This window comes from Azolla caroliniana, unplaced genomic scaffold (genome assembly GCF_043228905.1).
Source record: "Azolla caroliniana isolate FFs.n. ecotype wild unplaced genomic scaffold, voAzoCaro1.0.p SCAF_3, whole genome shotgun sequence".
Taxonomy (NCBI): domain Eukaryota; kingdom Viridiplantae; phylum Streptophyta; class Polypodiopsida; order Salviniales; family Salviniaceae; genus Azolla; species Azolla caroliniana.
In genome coordinates this window covers 6,567,818-6,591,126 of record NW_028230438.1, presented here as the reverse complement: position 1 = coordinate 6,591,126, position 23,309 = coordinate 6,567,818, and the positions used below count along the sequence as shown (strand labels likewise).

The 23,309-nt window shown below is 37.8% G+C and overlaps 2 protein-coding genes and 1 non-coding gene across 6 annotated transcripts; 1 reads left to right on the top strand and 2 right to left on the bottom strand.

The window, feature by feature from the left end:
- The first annotated feature begins 2,807 nt into the window (after positions 1-2,807).
- TRNAQ-UUG (transfer RNA glutamine (anticodon UUG)) lies at positions 2,808-2,879 on the top strand. The gene has a single exon. It is a non-coding gene; the product is annotated as a tRNA-Gln (tRNA).
- A 3,059-nt stretch (positions 2,880-5,938) lies between these two features.
- Positions 5,939-10,694, bottom strand: NSN1 (GTP-binding family protein). The gene is made up of 9 exons (XM_087316441.1): positions 10,576-10,694; positions 10,192-10,436; positions 9,219-9,351; positions 8,974-9,147; positions 8,167-8,378; positions 7,576-7,840; positions 6,951-7,130; positions 6,650-6,864; positions 5,939-6,538 (listed from the first exon to the last, which is right to left on the bottom strand). Exons 1-9 carry the CDS (start codon positions 10,592-10,594, stop codon positions 6,206-6,208), a joined length of 1,776 nt encoding a protein of 591 aa, XP_087172567.1. The 5' UTR covers positions 10,595-10,694; the 3' UTR covers positions 5,939-6,205.
- A 2,573-nt stretch (positions 10,695-13,267) lies between these two features.
- On the bottom strand, positions 13,268-22,010 carry LOC147866070 (putative serine acetyltransferase 1). Of its 4 annotated transcripts, none has more exons than XM_087316438.1 (5): positions 21,840-22,010; positions 19,842-20,047; positions 19,009-19,230; positions 14,244-14,448; positions 13,268-14,057 (listed from the first exon to the last, which is right to left on the bottom strand). In XM_087316438.1, exons 2-5 carry the CDS (start codon positions 20,028-20,030, stop codon positions 13,672-13,674), a joined length of 1,002 nt encoding a protein of 333 aa, XP_087172564.1. In that variant the 5' UTR covers positions 20,031-20,047; positions 21,840-22,010; the 3' UTR covers positions 13,268-13,671. The 4 variants fall into 4 exon arrangements, with proteins under 4 accessions (XP_087172564.1, XP_087172565.1, XP_087172566.1 ...); XM_087316439.1 differs by lacking the exon at positions 21,840-22,010 and adding an exon at positions 21,677-21,744; XM_087316440.1 differs by lacking the exon at positions 21,840-22,010 and adding an exon at positions 21,234-21,306.
- Positions 22,011-23,309: the final 1,299 nt, after the last annotated feature.

The following is a 23,309-nucleotide window of genomic DNA, read 5'->3' as shown; positions in this document are numbered from 1 at the left end:
TACACACATACATACATACATACATACATACACACATATACATACACACACACACATACATACATACATACATACACACACACACATACATACATACATATACATACACACACACATACATACATATATACATACGTGATACATACATAGTATGAACCATACGTATCATACGTGCATTCGCGTAAGAAAATCACCCTCACCGAATGATAAATACCATACGTTTGGATTAACTATTTATTTTGAGGTAAATAAGCCTAAAAAATAGAAAATAAAATTAAAAAAATGGGAAAGAAAAACAAAAAAAAACTCAAGAATGTTTGAATAACATTCGCATTCGTTTTCCAATACAATACATACATACATACATACATACAATACATACAATACATACAATACATACACACATACATACATACAATACATACATACACACACAAACACATACATACATACAAATTACAATACATATATCCACCGTTTTTCTCTTCAAAGGAAAACCACCCATCATCACCATCACCATCACCCACATGCCATGCCATGCAATGGTCTCTGGTTTCACACACACGAAGCTCTGTGGGCTCTTTCGGTGGTCGTTAGCACTGCCCATTCCGCCCCCCTGCCCTATACTCGCTACTATCTATCTTATCTCTTTTTGCATTTGTCCGGCATCAACCTATCTCTACACGCGCCCATTTCGCACTCGTGTCGGTGGGTGTCCGCATTTTTCGGTTCCGTAACATGCGCACGACAGACACACCCTGCCATTATGGAAAAAAACCTTACACAACGATTTCCTGATATAGTTCTCTTTTACATCGAGCGCGATGTGTCTGATGGGCAAACGAGCCCCCCGATATATAAATGAGGAATATTGTGTGCTGAAGTTGGATTTTAACATGCGTGCTCGTATACCTCTCTCGGGCCGCTTCGCAAGTAAAACTTTGTCTTTCATGTAGGACACTTAAATTTACCTTGCGACCATAGGAACCTAGTGAGTTGTTATTGCACGAACGTAGATACCGACTTTCAGTTGTTGTTAAGCTAATAATAGATTAGTTAGGAATGGGTAACAAAGAACGTGTTCCCTAACTCCGCCCCATCCTATCGATCTCCCATACAATCAAATTTATCGATGTATTCACTTCTAGTCAATTGTGCTAAAAGTTTGCATTTGGTCACATATGCATCATGTCCAAACCCCATCAGGTTCAATTTCCATGACAATTGAATGCCTCTTTTTTTTGTATGCGTATTATTTATGCATCATAAAATTGCACTACTTGCTAGAACACTGATGGTCAACACACACTTACTTGGGATGAATCGAATCCAAATCCCTATCATGTTGTTTATCTTTGCCTAAAATGGTTCAACTACTTCATGCTAACAAAGACTATTAGTACGCCCTTCGTGTGGCAATTCATGTCGGATTAGTGCTTTGTTTGAAACGATCCCATTGAGACATTCGTAAGACTAAAAAGTATTGAATTATACAAGGACTTGATGTATATTGCATGTATTTTCCTAGATAAAGCCAATTGTGGGAGAAAGCATCAAAGCATAAAGTAAGATTAATGGGCAATATTATTAGGTGCAAAGGATGGTCGTGTGTTGATCATGTAGTAAGGGAACTACATGCTTTCAACATTGAGAATATCTCCCCTTTTTGTGCATGTCTCTATTGGTTCGACAAGAAAAACAACAAACCATGAGGAGCTTGTAATGCATATACAAGTTGCTTTCACTTTAACTTAGACCCTATGGAGCCTAAAAGATAAAGTATCGCAACAAATAAAGTCATAGCCCAAGTGGCGTGAGCCATTACGATTCATTCATACACGAGGGTTGCCCCAACGCGAAGTTAGAATCAATCACAAGAATCGGCGATGTATTATGACTATCACATCTATCTAGAAACATTTGTAGTTTGAAACTTCAAAATTTTGACCGTACACATTTCAAAATGTTGAATTCCGCCCTTTCCCACTAACTCAAGTTTCTTTAGGATTTCTCCTCTTTTGTGATACATAGAAAAAACTTTGAGCGATATTTCCAAAGAAAAAGATTATGTGACATCCAACAAGAAAGTTAGTAATATAATGGTATCCTTTTTTGGAAAAAAAAAGATATATATACATACATACATATATATATATATATAATGGTCTCCGGGTTTATTGCTATTTGCAATGTTAACGCTTACAACAAGTGGCATGTGAAATTATAATAATCCATGGTTGATGGTGTTATAGGCATTGTGGTTTCCTGTTAGTACTAAAGTTTCTTGATATCTAGAAACCATAAAGCCATAGTTTCGGCTGTAATTGAAACATTGGCGTCCGTACACTCATTTTTCGACGTTTCAAGAAAGACTCTTCTTAACACCTAAAGAATTGTTAGGGTTTAAATTTAGAGTTTTGTAATAATATTGCATGTCACATAGTTTATGAAGTTAAGTCTTATACTAAATAAAAATTTCAACAATGCCTCCAAGCCGTTAATTCATTAAGATGTTAAACCATTACTTTTTTAAGCCATTAGAGTGAACAAAGTTCAAACCAAACCCTAAAACCTCTAACTAAGGCTTTTACAAATGTCTAAAGCTCAACTTAACTTAATTGGATTGGTTAAGTAGTTAAGCCATTAAGTCGAGGTTTCGCGGTTCGATTTGACTGAAATCAAAACATTGCCTATTCCTATATGTTTGTGGATACACGTACAGGAATAGGCAATGTTTTGATTTTATATTCTCTCTCTCTCTCTCTCTCTCTCTCTCTCTCTCTCTCTCTCTCTCTTATCTAGTGGATGGTTCTATAGTCTAGTGGTTAGGACATTGGACTTTGAATCCAAGAGCTCGAGTTCAAATCTCGATAGAACCTATCCAAATATTATGATGTTGTGCTCTATTTTATTTTTATTTTTTACTTTCGATGAATGGGTAAATATCCCATTTTTTGTTGTAAACCATTTGTCTCATGGGCCAATTTTGGTCTTAGAAGACGTTAATATACATTTCCTTCCTTCTTTCTTTCTCTCTCTCTTAGAAGACGTTAATATACATTTCCTTCCTTCTTTCTCTCTCTCTCTCTCTCTCTTTCGTAAATGTATGTTTATATTAAAACAATATGATAATCTCTCTCTCTCTCTCACACACACACACATAGAAAGAAAGAAAGAAAGATATATTAACGTCTTCTTAAGGCCAAAATTGCCCCATGAGACAGTTGGTTTACAACAAAATGGGTATTTATCCAATCATTAGAATTAAAATAAAATAAAGTAAAAATAGAACTTAAACTAAAAGAGTTCTAGTAGTGTACAAAACGTGGTAGACTTTGCAATAAGCCTAATTTCATTTCCACCCAAGCCTCTCAAAAAGAAGTGGGAGGTCAAAGGGTTTTGGTGTGGCAGTATGCTTTTCTTAGATATTACGGATTGTATCATAAGGTGTGCAAAATGCTTTTGTATTTGATTGTAGACATCGTGATAAGCAAATTGATGTGGTGGTTTAGTTATTGTCACAAATTAAAATTATTTTCTTTGTTGGAGTGCTCGTCTTGCCTATTGGCGATTCAATATGTGCCACTACCCAAGTAACGGTGACACCACTCAATTGTACTGCCATTATAGTGTTTTCACACATGCTGATCAATATATTTATGTGTTCAACCAAAACATGAGAGAGAGAGAGAGAGAGAGAGAGAGAGATTTTGGCAAATGATTCCTTTCATGTTTGTACAAGCCTCACACACGAATCCTGAGACAAGGATGACCATTTGGGATCAATTTGCCTTGGCATCCGCATTGCATGTAATTGTCTCGTCTATGTATTGAGATGAGACCATATTTGGAATATCTAGGATGGCAAGGATATATGGTTGGAAAAGACTTTATGTTTCAACAATTTGGTTTGGTTTGGTTTCAAGGTTATGAAATTGAATTGGGCCCATACTAATCAAGGTTTAACAAGAATGGAAGGTATCTAACTCTAATTATGGGCCGCAGTACATCTTGAAACATAGTTGGCATTCTAATTTGTCACTTCTAGTAAAGTTCTTCATTTGGAGAGTATTGATTGGGTATTTGCTCTAAAGAGAAGTGGACTAGCAACAAGCAATTTCTTTTGCACAATTCAAGTGGAAAATAGTACTCATCATTTCATACAATGTTTGGTTGCTCAATAGTTTTGAGGTTATAGTTTATTGGAGCTCATTGAAATTATTTCCTCGATGTAACGTTCCTCTTGCCTATTTTCAATTCAAAATGTCCCACAACTTTTGTAGCAATGACACCAATAAGTTCTAGTACCATTATAGTGTTTTCCCCACACATTTATTAATACGGTTATAAGTTTTGACCAAAACATGGAAACATTCTTGTGAGGAACCTACATAGTAATCTATATAGGTGCCAACATGAGTAAATGTAGACGACTCTCGAATGTTTGTGACCTTTGATGGAAGATAGAGAATACTAGTGAGAAGGTCATTCTAACTTGATTAGTGTGAACCTTCCTACTTCGCGTGTTTATAAACTCGAGAGTTTTTTCAATGCATGAGAGAGATCCATTGTACTTGCTAGTTTTACCTTGCTAATACTTAATGCTTCTATCTGTATATAAGTTGTCTACATCGTTTTATATCTTCATCTTTTTCTTCTATACTGCTACAAAGTCTTGTTTGGGAATAGTTTAGTTAATCATTGTCTAATGTTAACCATCTAATATGTGGATAAATTGATGTCTCATTGTGATATTCTATTCAGGTCAACAAATAAATAGTAGATAAAAAGCCAATGAATATCTTATGACTATAATCCAAAACTTGATTGAAGGAACCGAACCCCTCCCAAAAAAAGTAGAGAAGTTGTTATTGGATGGTGTCGGAGGCTCTCCTCATCGAAATGTTGTGGTTTTGGATCCCTGACTCGATATGGAAATTTTGATATAACTTTATAACTTATGGATTCAATCTCTAGCACATAGGAAGAATCTCATCTTTAGCCATTGACATGTCTACGTCCATTGGATATATGAGAATCTGTGTAGCAAGTTCATAGTATGAAGCCATCCCTTGTCATATGCAGAAGATGTTCTTGAAATCAAACCCATATTCTTTCTATCTTCCAATACAACTCGAGCCATATTGTCCTAGATCACAATATTGGTAATGCTCTAACTATCTAGAAATTTCTAAATGGATCTATCTAGTTATACTTCAATATGCTTTATTACTCTTGTGTACAATTGGTGACTTCCTCCTTAGTGAATTGTTGATAAGTTTCTTTGTAGTTTATTTTCAGTTATATTTGTGTTGCTACCTTATCCTACAATAAGATTCTTTGACGGGCTTTAAAAAAGTTGGCCTACGTTTCCCTATTTTACTATGAACAAAAAGAAAGAGATATTAACATTTTCTAAGAGGCCAAAATTGCCTACAAGACCTGGTGTCTCATCTTTGAGAGCAACAAACTTAAATAACTGTAAGTAAATTAGTGAAATTGCCTAAGGTGCCCTTTTAGCATTGGACAAGGGATCCATCTTCAATGCTGCATGACAATGGCCTTGATTTGTCAAATTAGATCTTGATTCCTGTAAAGATTTGTCAAAATGGTTGAGGGCATATATGCTGTGTAAAATTAATCTACATCTGTATAATGGGTGACTGGAATCCATAGAGGCAGCCATTATGTCTGTAAAAGTTGTCATAAATTCCATATGAGAGACCATAAGATCCATTTCAGAGGCCACAAGTTAATCTAGAACTGCATTATATGGACTGATGTCAACAAAACAGTTGGCTTTACATACAAATATCCCATAGAAAGCAAGAGAACCTTACGTAACAACATTATTCCACTGTCCTAACGGAAGAGCTATCTATGCACATGCCTGCCTACCTTTGTGGTGAATGCTTTTTGTACTGAATCTTGTAAAGTTGAAAAACATATGATCACTTCTCATTAGAAAAATAAAAGATAAAATTGGTAATGCTAATTGCTGTAAGCCCTTCAGTAGATCAAATGCCTTCTTAAACATGAACAGAACTCTCATTTGCAATACAAAAATTATTGCTGCGCACTGTTAAGGCACTGAAAAAATGTACTCTTTTAGAAAGTACAGCAGGAGAAAAATGAATCCATGGGCAAAATCTCTTTGAAAATTGGGTTGCATGACATAGATCAAAGCGCATGCATAGCTCCCTACTCATTGTATCCCCATCATTGGTTCCACATCATCATCTCTCTTCTCTGTATAATCAACCTCAAAATCATAATCACTTCCACTATTTTCGTCCTTCTCAACATTTTTTAGAGCTTTTTTCCTTCGTTTCTTTTGTGCTTTGGCTAGCCGAGGATTCAAAATACCCTCGACATTATAAAGCTTTTCATTTTGGGTAGATGCTGTCCCCTTCACTTTAGTAGCTATAGTCTCCAATGTGTCCATATCTGCTGCGTCATTGTCTGATCTATCAGACTGTTCATCATTGCCATCATCGTCCGCATCATCACCATTTTCATCATCTTCTTCTTCATCCATCTATAGACACAGAAAGGAATTGTTCATACTTCAAATATTTCTGTAGGTAGAACAGAATGTCACCTGGTCATAAGAAAGGAAAAACATGATAAGTCCACTTTAATATATTACCTTGAATTCAGGGATTTCCATTGATACTGGGATGTTTGCAGGTAGCTCTACATGTATACTCTCTACAAGTGATGGCAAGCTAGCAATTAGTGTACTGCTCTCATTTTGATAAATGTCATCGATGTTGAATTCCTTGCTGAACTGTGAGAGTATTGCAGTGTTGATATCCTCATCTTGATGGCGAGCAGGAGGCAGACTATAATGAGGAATTTTACCTGAAAAGATGAGCAATTACTTCACTATTCAAGGTGCTAGATCCTGAGAAAGAGAAGATAATGAAATTTTGAATATTCATTTTCACCTTCGTTCCAATCTTTTAAAACTAGTTTGGCAGTTGCTGTGAGATCCAATGCCCCTCCCTTTTTCAGCTTCCCACGAACTTGAGCCAAGTGCTGCAGGAAACTTTCTGCTGACTCAAAGCTTGGGATTTTATAGATTGACATCAATTTCTCCTGAGGACATATTCTAAGAATTTCCTTGACTGTAAACAACAAGCATCCAATAAATACATTACTAAAAAAATATGTTGAAAAGCTATCTATGTATGCACACTACAATCAGATGATTATTTCTTTATTGTTTCAGTATTTGGTCCCTATTTAGCTAAAACAATTCAGAATAGAAAAGCTTGGCTACAGTACAGCCTACAACAAAAGCTGGTATATGCTTTTAGGCAAGGACAAACGCAAACACATAATTTCACTTGTGGTATGGGCCATATCACATATTCACTTATGCATATATTTTGCATCACTTTGAAGAGGTAATTTGCATTGTATTAGAGACAACAAATTTCCTCACGCTTATAAAGGATGCCATTTAAGAAAAAACCTTCTATTGCCAGCAATAACTTTTCATGAGGCATTTCATAAAAGTCATAATAACTCCACATGTAACCTATGAATGATAGAAGAGAATCATCTCACCTGGACCAACAGGATCTTCTACATTCTCGATTCGTTTGCTGTTTCGTAACACTGCAGCTTCTTCGTTTTCACTTGCTTTAGCCATCACAACCCCTGGACAGTCGAGGAGTTTCACATGCTTATCAAGTTGAACCTCTTGTAGTACCTTTGTAACACCAGCTACAGCTCCCACATTCACAGCCCTTGTCCTCTTCATACTATTTATCAGACTGCTTTTACCCACATTTGGTAGACCAATAACACCAACAGTAATTGCTGTCTTGAGCTGTGAACATCACATTAACAATCATTCAGCACAAAAAAACAAGATAAACTGTAAAAAAGCCAAAGCTTTTAATTTATTTCATCAAAAATCCCCAGGTTTTCATTATTTTCTCAACGTGCAACCCAATTATATGTGCTACTTGAGCAATAATATGGTCAATTTTAGCCCTTTTGCTCTCTTTCTGGAGTTGTCAGATATCATTTGAGCAGACATAGAAAACATAGGGATCAGTGGGGAAATAAAGAAACTCAGGGGTATTTCACAGTTCTTCCAAAATACGCAATCCTATACTCAAGCAGCAGAAATTGTTGGTTCGATTCTTTTACTTTGTTGTTCCTCGAATAGTTCTTTAGAAGTTGAAGCAAAGTTTCTGCTCCAAGACATTCACTCGTACTAGTAACTGTGGTTAGTGACTTTGACTTGCGCTTCTGACCAAGATTAGACCTCTGTTGTTGAGTGCTACACTTGAATGCAACTGTAGGTAACTCCTCCCTCAAGTACTTCAGCCATTTCTCTGCAACTTCTTTTGGAATCAAGTCTGCACAAGAACACGGATAAAATTTTGATCAATGCAAAAGTTATATAGCATGCCATAACAGAATTTGAAACATGCATTAAGGCATTAATAAATATATGATCATTATTAAGACTTCACAAATCATCTTATTGTAGTCTTTTTTAGTGTATCTTGTTTTGTATCCAGCATCTAAAACAAAGAGGCAGCTTTAGACACATGAGCCAAATGTGTAGGGAGTTCCAAAAATACTACACCTACATTACTAAGACCATATCTCATGCCACCTTAAAATTTAGTGAAATTATTTCGTGATGCTTAAGACTTTTCTTAAGTCACAATTTTTCTTATAAAATTCACCATCCACTAGGAAATTAAAACAGTCATCAGATGATGAAATGTGGTGCCGTCATTAGAAACTAGACGAGAGGAATTTAAAACAGCACTAGGAATTATTCAAAGGGTGAACAACAAATTATTGAGGCGATAACTGAAAAACTAGAAGGGCAGGAATTTTTCACAATGAATAACCAAATAAGGTGAATGACAAATTATTAATAAGATAACTGAAAAACTAGAAGGAAATGTGTGGTAAATAGAAAAACTTTCTAATACATACCAATCTTGTTGAGCAGTAAAATAAGATGTTTCCCAGGACCAGATTTTACAACAAGCCTTTCTACATCTTTGCATCTGCTTCCTAATGGATCCCGGGCATCTAATACTTCAATTATAACATCTGATGCCTCTATCACCTTTAGCAGCTCCTTGTAGAAAGATCGCTGCGATCCCTCTGAAAAAATGTATAGATTTTCGATACACAGTTTCCAAAGGACTGAAGTTGATCATTTAATACTGACTTACCTCGATTATTTGTGTTGTCCTTCACGGGTTTCCTTTGGTTTTCAAACTGTGAGGCCCTACTAGCAGCAAGCTTCGCCATGTTAGCAAGTCCATCTTCATCTTCAATAGGCAGACCAAGTTTCCGTTTCTCAGCCTAGCCACCAAAAGCTTTCCATATTAGAAAACATTGAAAATATGTTCTCCATTCTCTATGTTCTAAAAGGAGCTACTTTCTAAATTTGATGCTGGAAAAAATATGATCTTTCAAGGCACTAAATTCTACATCCAATGTTGGAAAACAATGACCAAAAAAGAACTCATCCCTTCTTTTCTTGGCAAGATTTTCCAAAAAACGCATATTTTCTAGAGTCTAGAGACAGAAGGCCCTGCATGTTAAAAGCACATTCTACCTATATTGAAAAAATGCCGCATAAAATAACATTGAACAATCTTACTTCCCTTGCTTTTTCATAAAAGAGCTTACCAAGAACCATGGAACATAAGCCTATGTATGAGTACCTTGACTTCCTAGGGACTGGCCAAAAACTCTCCTGCATCCTCAGAAATCACGTCAAATTTTGCATTCTCAGAGACTACATCTCCGGTCTATTAATGGAAAAGGAAACTTAAAAGCATGTTAAATTACGTGAAATTGAAACATCAAAAGGTCAAAGCATGAAAGTCAAGGGAAAAAAACACTCAAAAAGAGAACACAAGTGGAACTGAAGAATCAAAAGAACTGAAATCTAACTAAAAGACGTAAAATCTCTGAGCTTGAAACTGAAGAAAAAAACATTCAAGATAAAAAAACAAATTAAATGGAAGAATGAAAAACTTGCAGCATAAACGTCATGGAGAATGAGCATTCAAAAATAAAACATACCACTTTCTAGAGACTAACAACGAATCAAAATAACAAGAAAGAATCAAAAAAGGAGAAGAAAGAGAAAGGAAAGAAGGGAAGGGGAAGTGGGAGAGGGAGAAAGGAACTTACACGTTCTTTCTTGGCTTGTTTTCTTATCTCCATTTCTTCGAGAGCTCGAGCTCTTCTCACTTCTAATTTCTGCAATTCTTCTTCTTTGAAAGGCCATGCGTTAGGGATTCCAGGGTCCTTCTCCACGGGAGCCTTCCTCTTCCCTATCAACTTCTTCGCTTCTTTCGCTTTCTTCTTGTGGTGCTCCTTCACCTTCTTGATGATCTTGTACTTCTTCTTCAAAGGGACACGTTTGCTCTTGCTCTCTGCAATGGGAGAAGAAGAAGGAGAACGAGAATAAGGAGACGAACGATGAAGTAGGAGGGAGTAATAAGAAGGAGAAATAGGACAGAAATACACCAAAAAATGAATAAAAACACGGAAAATCAGAAGAAGAATACATACTCTTGCTCTTCTTCACCATAGCTGCTGTTGTTGCTTCCTGAGAGAAGGATCGAAGAAGAAGAGTTTCTAATGATTGTGTGTGTGAGAGAGAATGTGAGAGACAGACAGAGAGAAAGAGAGAGAGATTAGTTTTGTATGTTTTGTGTGTATTCTTTTCTTCTTCATAAACAAAACAAAAAAACACACACAAATTCTTTAGAGAAGAGAGTGTAGTGTGTATGTTTTTTTGGGTAGCTAGGGTTGTGGAATGCCTATATGATGTCTTCTGTCTTTTATCGTCCGTCTTCGGGCAGTGCAGTGAACAACATTCGCTAGGCTTCCATCTCGTCACAATGCTCGGTAGGACTCGATCTTAATCTTGCTTGCTGGTAGCAACTTACGGTGTTTAGTAGGGCTTAATCTTGTTGCTCGCAATTACGGTGTTCGGTTAGGGCTTCATCTTGTTGGCAACAACTACGACGTTCAGTAGAGCTTAATATTTAAGGCAACAATTACGACGTTCGGTTAGGACTTCATCTTGTTGGCAACCCATTGTGGCATTTGACCGGGCTCCAACTTGTTGGTAGTAATTGCGGCATTCGATAGGGCTCCATTCTATGTCGCAGCAATTGCGGCGTTCGGTAGGGCTCCATCTTGTTGGCGGCAACTGCGACATTCAATAGGGCTCCATCTCGCTGGTGGTCTCGACAACATTCAGTTATACGGTTCAATCTTGCTTGCCGCAACTATGGTGTTTGGTACGGCTCCATCGCATTGGTGACTGTTGAAGCATTCAATAGGGCTCAATCTTGTTGCCAACATCACCCACTGTCATTGGGCCTTCGTACTCGAACAAAAGCAATAGCCTCTTATCGCAAACATCAACAAGGATTCACAATTTCCTATAAAATGAGACGTTTGATATGAGATAGCAAGCTCGAAATGTCCACATTGAGTATGAATACATGTATTCATGATATATGCACTTAACAAAAGGGTAGGCAATTCATCGTGTTTTTAGCTTATGGTTAAATTAGATATGTAAGAATTGATTATGTATAACCTATGTAAGAAATGGTAGTAAGCATTTAGGGTTCGATTAGGGATGCAAGAATCAAGTATGTATAATCTATGTAATGGGGGCCTAGTAGGTATTTTTGGTTAAATTACAAATGCAAGAATTTGATTATGTGTGAACTTTAGTTTTACCAAACCATAGAGGATATATTATGTTGGGCATGGCTTGTCACTCACCTATCCCATAGTCCCAAGTGATACACTGATAAATGTTGCACGTTGTTTTGAGTCTATAAAATTAGAAATGTGAGAAGACAAGTAAAAGTGAATCATATTAGACCCAAATTATATGATCGATGTATGTTGCTTCATAAAAAAGGAACCTCAAGATATTCCATATAACAACAAGCTAACAATATTGTAAGATTCTAAAATAAGTTTGTGAAAATGTGAGTAGAACCTAGGGGGTCTTGAACCAAGGAAGAAGGGGTTTGATGTCGTCACTTTTGTAGTTTGACCTAGATGTCGTGTGTGTGATTCCACATGTGAACGTGCTCTTGATGATATGTATGTATGTATATATTATATATTGTGTGTGTGTGTGTGTGTGTGTGTGTGTTTGTATTTACACACACGTGGGGATGAGAGATTGTACTTTTATGTACAAGTAGAGTTGGGTGCAAATGTGTATAGGTTTCTTATATGTATGAATGTGTAGTGTAAGTTTTAGTGTGAAAGTATAGATATAGTTGTTTTTTGTAAATGCAATGTGTGACTTAGTTGTGAATGTGTACATGTAAAAGTGTGTGTGTGTGTGTGTGTGTGTGTGTGTGTGTGTGTTTATGTGGTGTACTTGTATATATGCAAAAGAGAGAGAGTGTGTGTGTACATTTAAATATGTAAATCAGTATGTGGGTGTGGTGGCACAGATTGATAACATCTGGAAGACAAACCCGGATGTTGCTAAGGTGTAGCTGCATGAGAAGGGAGGGAACTCAGTTGAGTTTTCTTGAGCATCGCAACATGAGAGAACAAGTGAGTTCTCTCATGTTGGTTTACATGAGAACAATTTATTGTGTATAGGATGGGAGAGCAAGAGATCAAGTGTCAACTCAAAGAAAGAGCATTGAATTCCAATATTCTGCCGCTAATTAGATAAGCATAGAACCCCAATAATCCTTTAGTACATTTGCTTTAATTGTCACGATGACTATTAACATGGCACAACACATGCCGAGTCTTCTATTGATAAGGATAAATTTTCTGAAAACTTCAACGCATATTTCATCACAAAAAGATAAATGTTACAACTTAATGAAGGTGTAAATTGAAATATTAGTACATCTGGATATGGTTTTGTCAATGGTTATATTAATTATTATATCAGAGAAACCATCAGAGTTATTGTTCAAACCAATGGTAGAATCACTAATCAAGGTGTAGGCAAGGAATTGGCGTTTTTTTCAGCTATTCATAGAATGGGACTCATGGAACATAGTAGTTGCATTCACCGAGTGGAAGAACCTATGTTGATGGCCAAATATTACTTTGAAGACGCATGTATATACATGGTTCACCTGTTGGGAAACAAGCAGGTGGTACATGTGAGGAAATGTACGTGGCTATACAACTTAATTTGAGCGATTAAACAATCGTTAGCAGAATATCACTTTTTATATGATAGCAAAAACCAATGTCCAAGATTCTTGTCAAGCTTTTTTCACCTTAATAATATCATACATTATACCTGCTGGAACAATAATAATACAAAGATGAAGCTTGAAACTACTTTAGTATATATATCTATCACATCTGTGTTAGGAAGTGAAACATTCGAGAGAATTATCTCCATTTAAACTATGATTTCCTACCTTATTGGAATGCCTTGAGGTATTACTAGTGTAAATGTACAAATAGCAAGTCTACATTACAATCATCTCTTCCATCCTGACAACAGAATTCATATATATACATCTTGTACAATATATGCAGCTTCAAATTGGCCTCTTCAAGGTGCAATACCTATTCAAACATCATATTCCTTTTTTCGCCATCATATTCCTCGCTCTATATAATTGTATCGCCACTACAGATCCATTTTTAGATTATGTAGTCTATAATAGAAGATGTATGATCCATGCTGAGGGCAGGTAATTCCTTTCCAACTGTTCTTGAAGCTTTTGCACCCTTTCCTAATATCTGGGCAGGCACGCCTACAGCAGTTGTATAAGGGGGAACATCAATGAGAACCAGAGAACATGCACCTATTTTTGCACCATCACCGACTGTTATTGAACCTAATAAGATGGCAGCAGCACCAATCAATACACCATTGCCAATTCTTGGATGCCTATTTCCACAACACTTTCCGGTTCCGCCAAGGGTAACATGATGCAAGATAGATACATTGTCACCGATTACGGCTGTCTCACCAATCACTACCCCTGTCGCATGATCGAATATAATACCTTTGCCTATCTGAGCACCTGTTGTGCACCATTCATTTCCATAAATCCACTACATCATATTATACTTTGTTTCATGACATTATCAAACTAAAGAGTGTGTCATTAGGATGGATATATTATATACGTGCGAGGTATATACTCTACGTACCGCATATGTGTGTACATAATTAATCAGATTGTTAAGGTTATCAAAAGATTGTCAACCTGGGTGAATGTCAACTTGAAATACTTCGGAGATCCGATTTTGTAAAGCAAGCGCTAGAGAGAAACGACCTTGTATCCAGAGCCTATGTGCAATTCGATGTGATTCACAAGCTTGGAACCCCTTGTAATTAAGCATACAATGTACATAGCTTGTGCATGCAGGATCCCTCTCCTTGAAGGCCTTAATATCTTCTCGCAATGCTTCCTGTAAGAAAAAGTTTCCAAACCAGGTTCATTTATAGGTGCTCTATTCCTAGAAACTATCACAATAAACCAGCAATTGATCTCCATAACTGAAGAAAGTATATGAAAACTCATGAACTTCCCAACCTGCACCAAAAGGTGCCCGACTCTACAGTGGATAACACACGCGCTTGTAAAGATGCCAGAACCGATGTGCACACAACCTAGCCCCCTAAACAAATGTCTAGTAGACACTTCATATACATTAGGGCGTGACATATCATCCCCATATGAGAAACAGACATCATCCCGGATGATGTTTCTCAGGCTTTCCCCATTTCCAAGCTCTGCTTTCATGTAAGAAGATCCACAAATCACAAAATAGTCCTATTGGGTTCAAAATCCTTGGTACTCCCTCAGCCATGACTTGTGTCTTAGGAGGAAACACAAGTGCATATGGTGCATACTATGAGTGAGTTACCTACAGTCATCACGCGACATTGACCAAGGATCCAACAAGCAACATAAAACTCTTAACAAGTAATACTTACCATAACCCATGTATTTGGCCAACAATAGTAAAATAAGAGATATTTTGGTGCCTACCTCGCTTGACAAATAAAGGTTAATGGTTCATTATCACCAGAATGCAAAGTAACAGAGTGAGTAATATTTTGCTTGAGAATCTATATTCTCAGTTCTGAAAAAACTTAGAAAGGTAATCAATCAAATTAAGAAGTCCTGTGACTCAGCCAGCCAGGAATTTATGTTATCTGCTAATCAACATGCTAAGCATTAATGGCCAATCAAAAGGATGCTTACTCCAAAAAAACAGTCCAGGTTTATCTCTTTGGGATTCACGCCTCAGGTTCCAAAACTTGGAGACTATTCAAACTTATGAAAATTAATATGTTTGCTTCCTCAGGAAAGAGCGGACACTCAGTATCTGTCACATCACACCTCAATGCACAAATCTTTCACACGAGGCTTTTTATGTGATTTCAATTTGTCCCAGGAGCCTACCACTTGTAAACATCAAACTTAACAGTATTTAGAAGTGTAAACAGTCTTTTGTTTTTGGGTTTCCAGATTTTTTAAAAGAGTTGCTTCTGTTTCGGCATTGGTAGAGATGCCAAGGCTAGAGTCAATGACAAAACACCCATTCACAAACACAAGTCGCAAGCATTTTCTAATCCTCTCCTTGCATGTCTAAGTCCATCAATAGACTTTCCAGCCAGACATCAATTCAAGGTAAATGCTCAGTTTGCTTCATCTAGGACTACGTCACTTGACAATAATGACACATAATATAATGAAGATATTGTTTCATTGTCAAAGCCATCGATGTAATGGATATTTAGGAAGCAACCATAAAATTTTGACTTCCAACTCCAGACTTTGCAAATGCTTATTCTAGTTTGAAATTTCTCTCATTTCTTGTTTACAATATGGGAAAATTCAGAAAGGATAAGATTCTCTGGCTTAGTTTCATCATTAGATTTGCAACCTTAATTTCTCATCGCTCTAATGCCATATTGCCTTGAGTATAGACACATTCACAGAGAATTATTTGGAATAGAGCTCAATCACCACAACCAAATCTGCTCATAAAGAGTTCTGGAAAGAATTTCTTATCTTGAACAATTATCTCTCCATCCACTTAGTGTGAACATTGGCAGTGATCCTACTTTGAACACATTTCACATCTTTTAACTAGGATATCTAGTGACACATATGCAATATCTTGCCATACAGTACGTAAATGATTGACTATGTGCAATTTTTTGCCATGCTACATCTTTGCTCGTGATATATGTTATATGTATTAAACAGTTCATGCATGATCACATATTTCATGCACATATAAACACTTCATGGTGTGTTTAGTACTCGTAGATTACAGCCCTGCCATGCCCCAATACTTCACCACATATACTGATCCAGCTTTAATGCACAAACTGGATTTAAATGAGGACGTGACTTGTCAATATTGTCTACATACATACTGTCAATATCCCCAGCCCTGCCATGCCCCAATACTTCACCACAAATACTGATCCAGCTTTAATGCGTAAACTGGATTTAAATGAGGATGTGACTTGTCAATATTGTCTACATACATACTGTCAATATCCCTTTCCTATATGTTAGGCCTAGAGCAAAGGCTTTTAGCCTTTTGCCTATTGCTCCTACTCGTACTGGATGTTGGACCTGTATATCAAGAGACCCTCCTACCATGGTGTTGGACACATGTGACCAACTGTAGTGGTGCTGGAATAGGGTTGGCAACTTGTAGATGATGACAGCGTGAACGCAAAGTAGCTATGGAAACACTCAGGAAACTAGGCATCAGTTCTCACAATGGAAGCCATGACACTGACAACCACCATGGCAGCGTTCAAGAAGAAGAGTAGTTGCATACCTGATCCAAATGGTGGCAGGTTGTAGATGGTGGCGTTGGCAGGTAGATGGTGGTAATGACGCATATGGGGGAAATCAAGCCCCAAAAAGACATTGGACAGGGGAGTTGACTCAGATGAATATGTGGCAGGTTTATGGCAGTGAAAGCATAACAAAAAATTGGAGATACCAAGTTGAACGACAGTGTTGAAGTTGGCAACATGACATCAATGGCAATATGAGCAACAATGGCCGCAGGGCAGTGTGGTGGCAACAGCTGATGGCAGATCTCCCAGAATTCAACGGAATTAAGCATTATGGACACCAACATATAGTAGGCAAGATGAGGTAGACCATATGATGCAGACATTGGAAAACAACTCGCGGCAATACCAACCCATTGATAACATCTAGCTCTGATAAATGTCATGAATCTCCCAACCATAGCCTTATATGCATAGCAAGGGTGCCAAATGGAACCCCTAGCCAAGGATAATGACCCTGAGGTCACTTAACCTTGTGCACGCAACTTCTTCCCTGGGCAGGTATCCAGCAGACTTGTCCAATACATCGATCAGATCATGATGTACACACAAACTCCAACAGCATGGCACTACATTGAAGACCATGGACCGTTCGTAGTGTGCACAAGCATAACCTCTCCCCATAGCAGGTCTTTAATGGCCTAGATCCATGTAAAACAATCGTGCTTACTCGACATTCATGTTATCCCAATGAAGTAAGGTACACCAACATGGTCCCCCAGCTGCTACAAATACAATTGGGTCAGAAGGATATAATCAGGCACTAATATGGATCCCAATTTCTCATGCAATGATTGGATTAGAAAGATTTGACTCTAGTTAGTGTGCACAACGAAGGTAAGAACATAATTACAGTTAATCTACACAAGTTAACTAAAGTTAAGTTACCCCTAGACACTCTTGTTATCCCAATGAAGTAAGGTGCGCCAACATGGTCCCCCAGGTGCTTCAACTACAATTGGGTCAGAAGGATATAATCATGCAATAATATGGATACCAGTTTCTCATGCAATGATTGGATTAGAAAGATTTGACTATAGTTAGTGTGCTCAACTAAGGTTAGAACATAACTATAGTTAGTCTACACAAGTTAACTTAAGTTAAGTTACTCCTAGAGATAGAAGAAACTAAAGGTTAGCAGAAAACTCTAGAAGTAGGCTGCAGAAGTTAACAGGAGTTATCTTAAACCTAAATTTGGTTAGTGAGAACGTTCAAGAATGTACCCTGTATAGGAACATGATGCTCTGCTCAATTACAGAAATCGTCATCTGGACATTTGCGCAATGAGCCAAATGCAAAGGACGGATTTTAAACATCCGGTGGAAAATGGAAAATGTATGAAAACTTGAAACTTTAATGAGTCACTGAGAGTAAAATCTCAAGACCACTCCGTAATGGATCATGTGGACAGTAATATCTTTCAATCAATTTGAGTTTGTGTTGACTATCTCCTCATTAAGGAAACACAAGCATATGAAATCCTTGAGGCCCTCTATTCAAGATAACTAAGACCATAATCCTCAGCAGTTCAGAATCAGTGCAACTTTTCCTTCTAGATATATACATCATGAATCTATCCCATATCATCATTATTCTTCTGCAAATTAAAACGCATTGTCGTGCTTCAAGGACGAAAAGTTAGTCATACCATGTTGCTTGGTCATCCGGACAGAAAACAAATGAAATGAAAACTTCAACAAAACCCACAGACAGTCTCTGAATGAGATTCGATTAATTCCTGATGAATATTCTATATGAGTATTTCCTCTTCAATTTATCCTACATGAGTATTTCCTCTGTGCATGTGTTTGCCTACTTCTTGTTCTCATCTTGCAAATGCACATAATGAGAGATGTTTTGCACTAGAGGTATAGAAAAATACATCTCTCATTAGTTAACTAGAACATAATGAGACATGTGTTTTGCTCTAGGTCTAGTGTAATTTCTGCATTCACTAGATATTATACAAGCTGGGGTTTTTGTTTTATGTATCAGTAGTACAGAAAAAGACTAAAACCCTTGCCCTGCAGAGTCTGAGTGTAGTATACCTATATATAAATATTTGTAGAGAGTACTGCAGAGTGATTTAACGAGCAAAAAATGAAATCTTAAACCTGTACCCATTAACTTCTGTTCACCTGGATTTCTACATCCTCCATTAATGTTTCCCAAAACAGTGTAAACAGTTGTGTACTGAGGAGTGTTGCATTTGCTAGTTTGTTTGCAAGATGAAAAGCCAACGAGCGTTCCAATGATGGATGTGCAAGGATAGTTGCATAAAAGTAGCTTGCAAGGTAAGGTTCACTTTCAGATTGATCCAATGCTTCTCTACGTAGTTGCTCCCACACGTAATCTCTCACCTAAAAGAAAGGAAGAAAGAAAGAAAGATGGTTTAAGACCTTGCTTCAGGAGCCAATTCAGAAAAACGAAAATGAGAGATGCGACAATGGACTTTTTTTCCAATCTGGGATCAATTCAATGCTCTGAACATACATGTTGGAAGAATATTCTAAATCAGATTACGAGTCCCAAAATTCTTGGTTCTATCTTCATTATCAATGCACCATTAAGTAAAGGCTATGATTTCTCCTTGACTGCTGTCTTGTTTATGCAGTACTTCCATGTGTATGTATTTCAACTTTGACATAAATTGCAGGGGAAACTCCACAATATCCCTCATAAGTTTTTTTATTAACAAATTCTCCTGTTCAACCCTTGAAAACGTAATTATATGAGCTTTTTACTTATATGGTCAATTCATCCCCTTTTCTCTCTCTCAGGGGTTGCCCAAGGCTATTTGGGTGTATAATGAAAACTCAGGGCCATTTGGGAAATGAAGAATTGCTTGGGGGTATTTTTGGGGGCTTTTACCTAATACTATTCCACTATTACTGTGTCATCACTCGCCGATCTACTGATTATATGCACAAGAAATATGTAATAAACAGAGAAAATCTGAGAAGAGTATTACTTGTATTATCCTGTTAGTCTGGACGGGAGGGTGGTTGGCCTGGTGTGATGTTGCACAAAAATGCATCAACCTCCTCTTTCTATTCAAAGCCAAGCTTGATGAGTGCTTCAAATAATTCACGTCTGGAGAGTGGGTTGATAAAGAGCCATATATGGGGGCATTCTTCATATATGGAGTAAAGAGTGCCATTTAGCTCTTCAAGTCACCTGCATCATTGGTAGCATGTTTTGGATTCAAGATACAACTTTTTCAAACTATCTTAGAATAGCATAAATACTCACAAAATTGGAAAACCCAAAAGCTAGCTTTGTAAATAAATTTGTGATGCATATATTGCAATACGGGAATTTGCCTTAATACACTCCATTGAAAATTGTAATCTTTTCGTTCCTTATTATTTTCAAGGCAGAGTTCTTTCTGTGATATGCTGTGTAATCATTTCGTTCAAGCCCTAATACAGCATAAATATTGTGGCAAATTTTGCAGTATAGAGGCAGCTTTTGTTGTGCATGATAACGGCCTTGTTTTTCTTTTGATTATTCCCTCATTGATTAAATAATATATAGAAATTTTCCTAGAAATGAAAACAGACATTCTCTCATCTCAAATTAGATTGTAAAAACTACGGGAGATGAACAGAAAATATAAATAATTAACCAAAACATACCGCCATTTAAAGACACACATAGACAATTAACCAGTACATATCGCTGTTTAATATACATATGGACAGGTTGGACGTAACATGGCACTGAGTAACATAACATATCAAAAATCTTATGGATACAGCGAATGCATTGACTAAACCATACATACATTAGTTAGCGGATGAGATAGAAAAATAAAAGAGGCATAATAATTAAACCATATTTACAAACTAAAAATATGTGTATTGAAATGCAAAGGTTTGTGCAAAACTACATTAAATAAGGGCTCATCTGAGGGGTAAGCAAAGTAGAAGGTTTACATTAATTAACATGAGATATCTACATATAACTTTGGTTTATTTGGAATCCTAGATTCATCAATATCTGTAATAAAACTACGATCATAAATTCTATTATCTTAGTTTATCTCATCGCTAATATTCACATGTGCATCACTGCACCTACTCAAAGTGGACTGCATCAATCTGGTATCTCAACTATGCGCCCATATGGCTTCAAGGCATTCTATGGACACTTCCCCTTTTCTTTGGACTCTTCAATAGACACAGTCATAAGCATTATAACAACTTGACAAGTTCCCATAATGAAAGAAAGTTTACAGAAACGTCCTGTAAAATCCCCTATTAAGTAAGTAAGAAAGCAGTAACTATGACTCACTGAGATATCTGAAACGTCCTGTAAAATCCCCTATTAGGTAAGTAAGAAAGCAGCGACTATGACTCACTGAGATATCCGTAGCCATAGCAGTTATACGGACAAGTTTTCCCAAACTGAAAAGCATTTGAGAATTTTTTTTGCAGGAAACAACAGGAAACATCTTCCTTCAATGCCTACTTTCAGCAGTGACAGGTTTTCCAAACCGAAAGGTTTTTTGACAAGATTAAGAATATCCTAACCAACAACACTTCTTTCCCATGGTGTTCCAGGTTTAGTCACAAGTTACAAAGTTTTCCGTGCTGAAAGCCTGTGAGCAATGTCTTACCAAAATCTCAATTTCAATGGATTTTCAAAGCACAAGAGTGACATGGATCATGTATAAGCAATGTCTGGCAAAGAACTCCATTTGAATGGCTTTTAAGCATTAGGATTCACAGAGAATATGTGAGAAGCGTTCTTGAGGGAAATCTCACGGACAATCAGAAAGAGAGAGGCGAAGAGAGTACTCACGAGTTTGAAGGTAGAGAATCCTTCTCCCTCCCACCTCAAACCCAGTATGGGGGAGGAGGAGGAGGAGGAGGCTATGGAAAGGCGAGGCCGAGGAGAGAAGAACGATCAGAAAGAAAAGTTAAGGATTGAGAGAGAGAGAGAGAGAGAGAGAGAGAGCACTCACCAGTTGGAAGAGAGGAATGGTTGAGAAGAAGCAGGGAAGAGAAGGAGAGGAAGCGACGGTAGTGGCGATGGCGATGGCGATGGCGGGGCACAAAAGGAAGAAATCATATTCGCATACTATTCTGCAATCAATCAATCAATCAATCAATCAATCAGTCAGTCAGTCAATCAATCAATCAATCAAAAGGAACAATAAGAGAGACTCAAATGATTGAGTGATGAAAAATGAGTGGGCTGCAGACAGAGAAGATGAAGAAGAAGAAGAAGAAGAAGAGAATGAGAGGGAAGTGTGTGTGTGTGTGTGTGTGTGTGTGTAGCTTTTTTATGTCTTTATTCTTCTTCTACTTCAAAAACCCAAAACTTTAAAAAACAAGAACAAAAAAAAAAAAAAAAAAGAGAGAGGCGGGAGTGCCCCCTGTGTCTTTCCGGAGATTTCCGTGCCGGCACGACAGTGGGTCGGGTCTCGGGTCGCCTCGAGTCCCCGCCATCTGTGTGTTTCCGGACAGTTCCGTGCAGAGCGTGTGTGAACCAACCCCAATTTCGTGGGTCGGGTCTCGGGTCGCCTCGAGTCCCCGCCATCTGTGTGTTTCCGGAGAGTTCCGTGCAGAGCGTGTGTGAACCGACCCCAATTTCGTGGGTCGGGTCTCGGGTCGCCTCGAGTCCCCGCCATCTGCGTGTTTCCGGAGAGTTCCGTGCAGAGCGTGTGTGAACCGACCCCAATTTCGTGGGTCGGGTCTCCGGTCGCCTCGAGTCCCCGCCATCTGCGTGTTTCCGGAGAGTTCCGTGCAAAGCATGTGTGAACCGACCCCAATTTCATGGGTTGGGTCTCCGGGTCGGCTTGAGTCCCCGCCATCTATGTGTTTCCGGAGAGTGTCGTGCCGATGGTGAGTGCGGAGGAGCGTGTGTGAACTAACACCCCAATGTCGTGCAGGACACCCACTCGCTCCTGTGTGAATCGGCCCTAAAAACACGAATTCCAAGTAGAGAGAGACTCGATATGCGGATGGATGCCCTGGTCGACCATAAATACTAACGAATTCCGACCAGAGACAGAGAGAGAGAGAGCCGATAAAATGGAAGCTATCCCGGCCCCCTAGACTAAAAACCCTTCCGCCCAAACCATGCGCATACGTTCGACTCCCACGAGACCTTTAATTTCAACCATTAGAATTTGTTTGGCTTTGTTTTGGACAACGAGACCTGAAGTACAATAAATGCTATATGTATGTATGTATACGGAATTTGTAAGTCGACAAAATTCTTAACATGAACATTGTGGCGATGTGATTGTGTGGTGCAACAAGAAAAAAAACAGAAATCAATCATATTTATGACTTTAATATATATACATATATATATAATGTATGTATGTATGTACATATATGTATCGGGGAAGGGTAAAGAAACCGGCAATGTGTGTTTGTCGAGAAGCAATGCATATTAGTTTGCAATAAGAGTGTAATCACTAGTT

Coding starts and splice junctions, on each gene's coding strand:
- NSN1 (XM_087316441.1), bottom strand. Junction 9,148..9,218: donor GGACAACACAAATAATCGAG/GTAAGTCAGTAT, acceptor ACATTTTTTCAG/AGGGATCGCAGCGATCTTTC. Junction 6,865..6,950: donor TTTAAAAGATTGGAACGAAG/GTGAAAATGAAT, acceptor TCATCTTTTCAG/GTAAAATTCCTCATTATAGT.
- LOC147866070 (XM_087316437.1), bottom strand. CDS start 17,271: ATGGTTGGGAGATTCATGACATTTATCAGAGCTAGATGTTATCAATGG. Junction 14,449..16,848: donor CCTGCCACCATTTGGATCAG/GTATGCAACTAC, acceptor TTTTTCTTACAG/GAAGCATTGCGAGAAGATAT. Junction 14,058..14,243: donor TCAAGTTGACATTCACCCAG/GTTGACAATCTT, acceptor GGTGCACAACAG/GTGCTCAGATAGGCAAAGGT.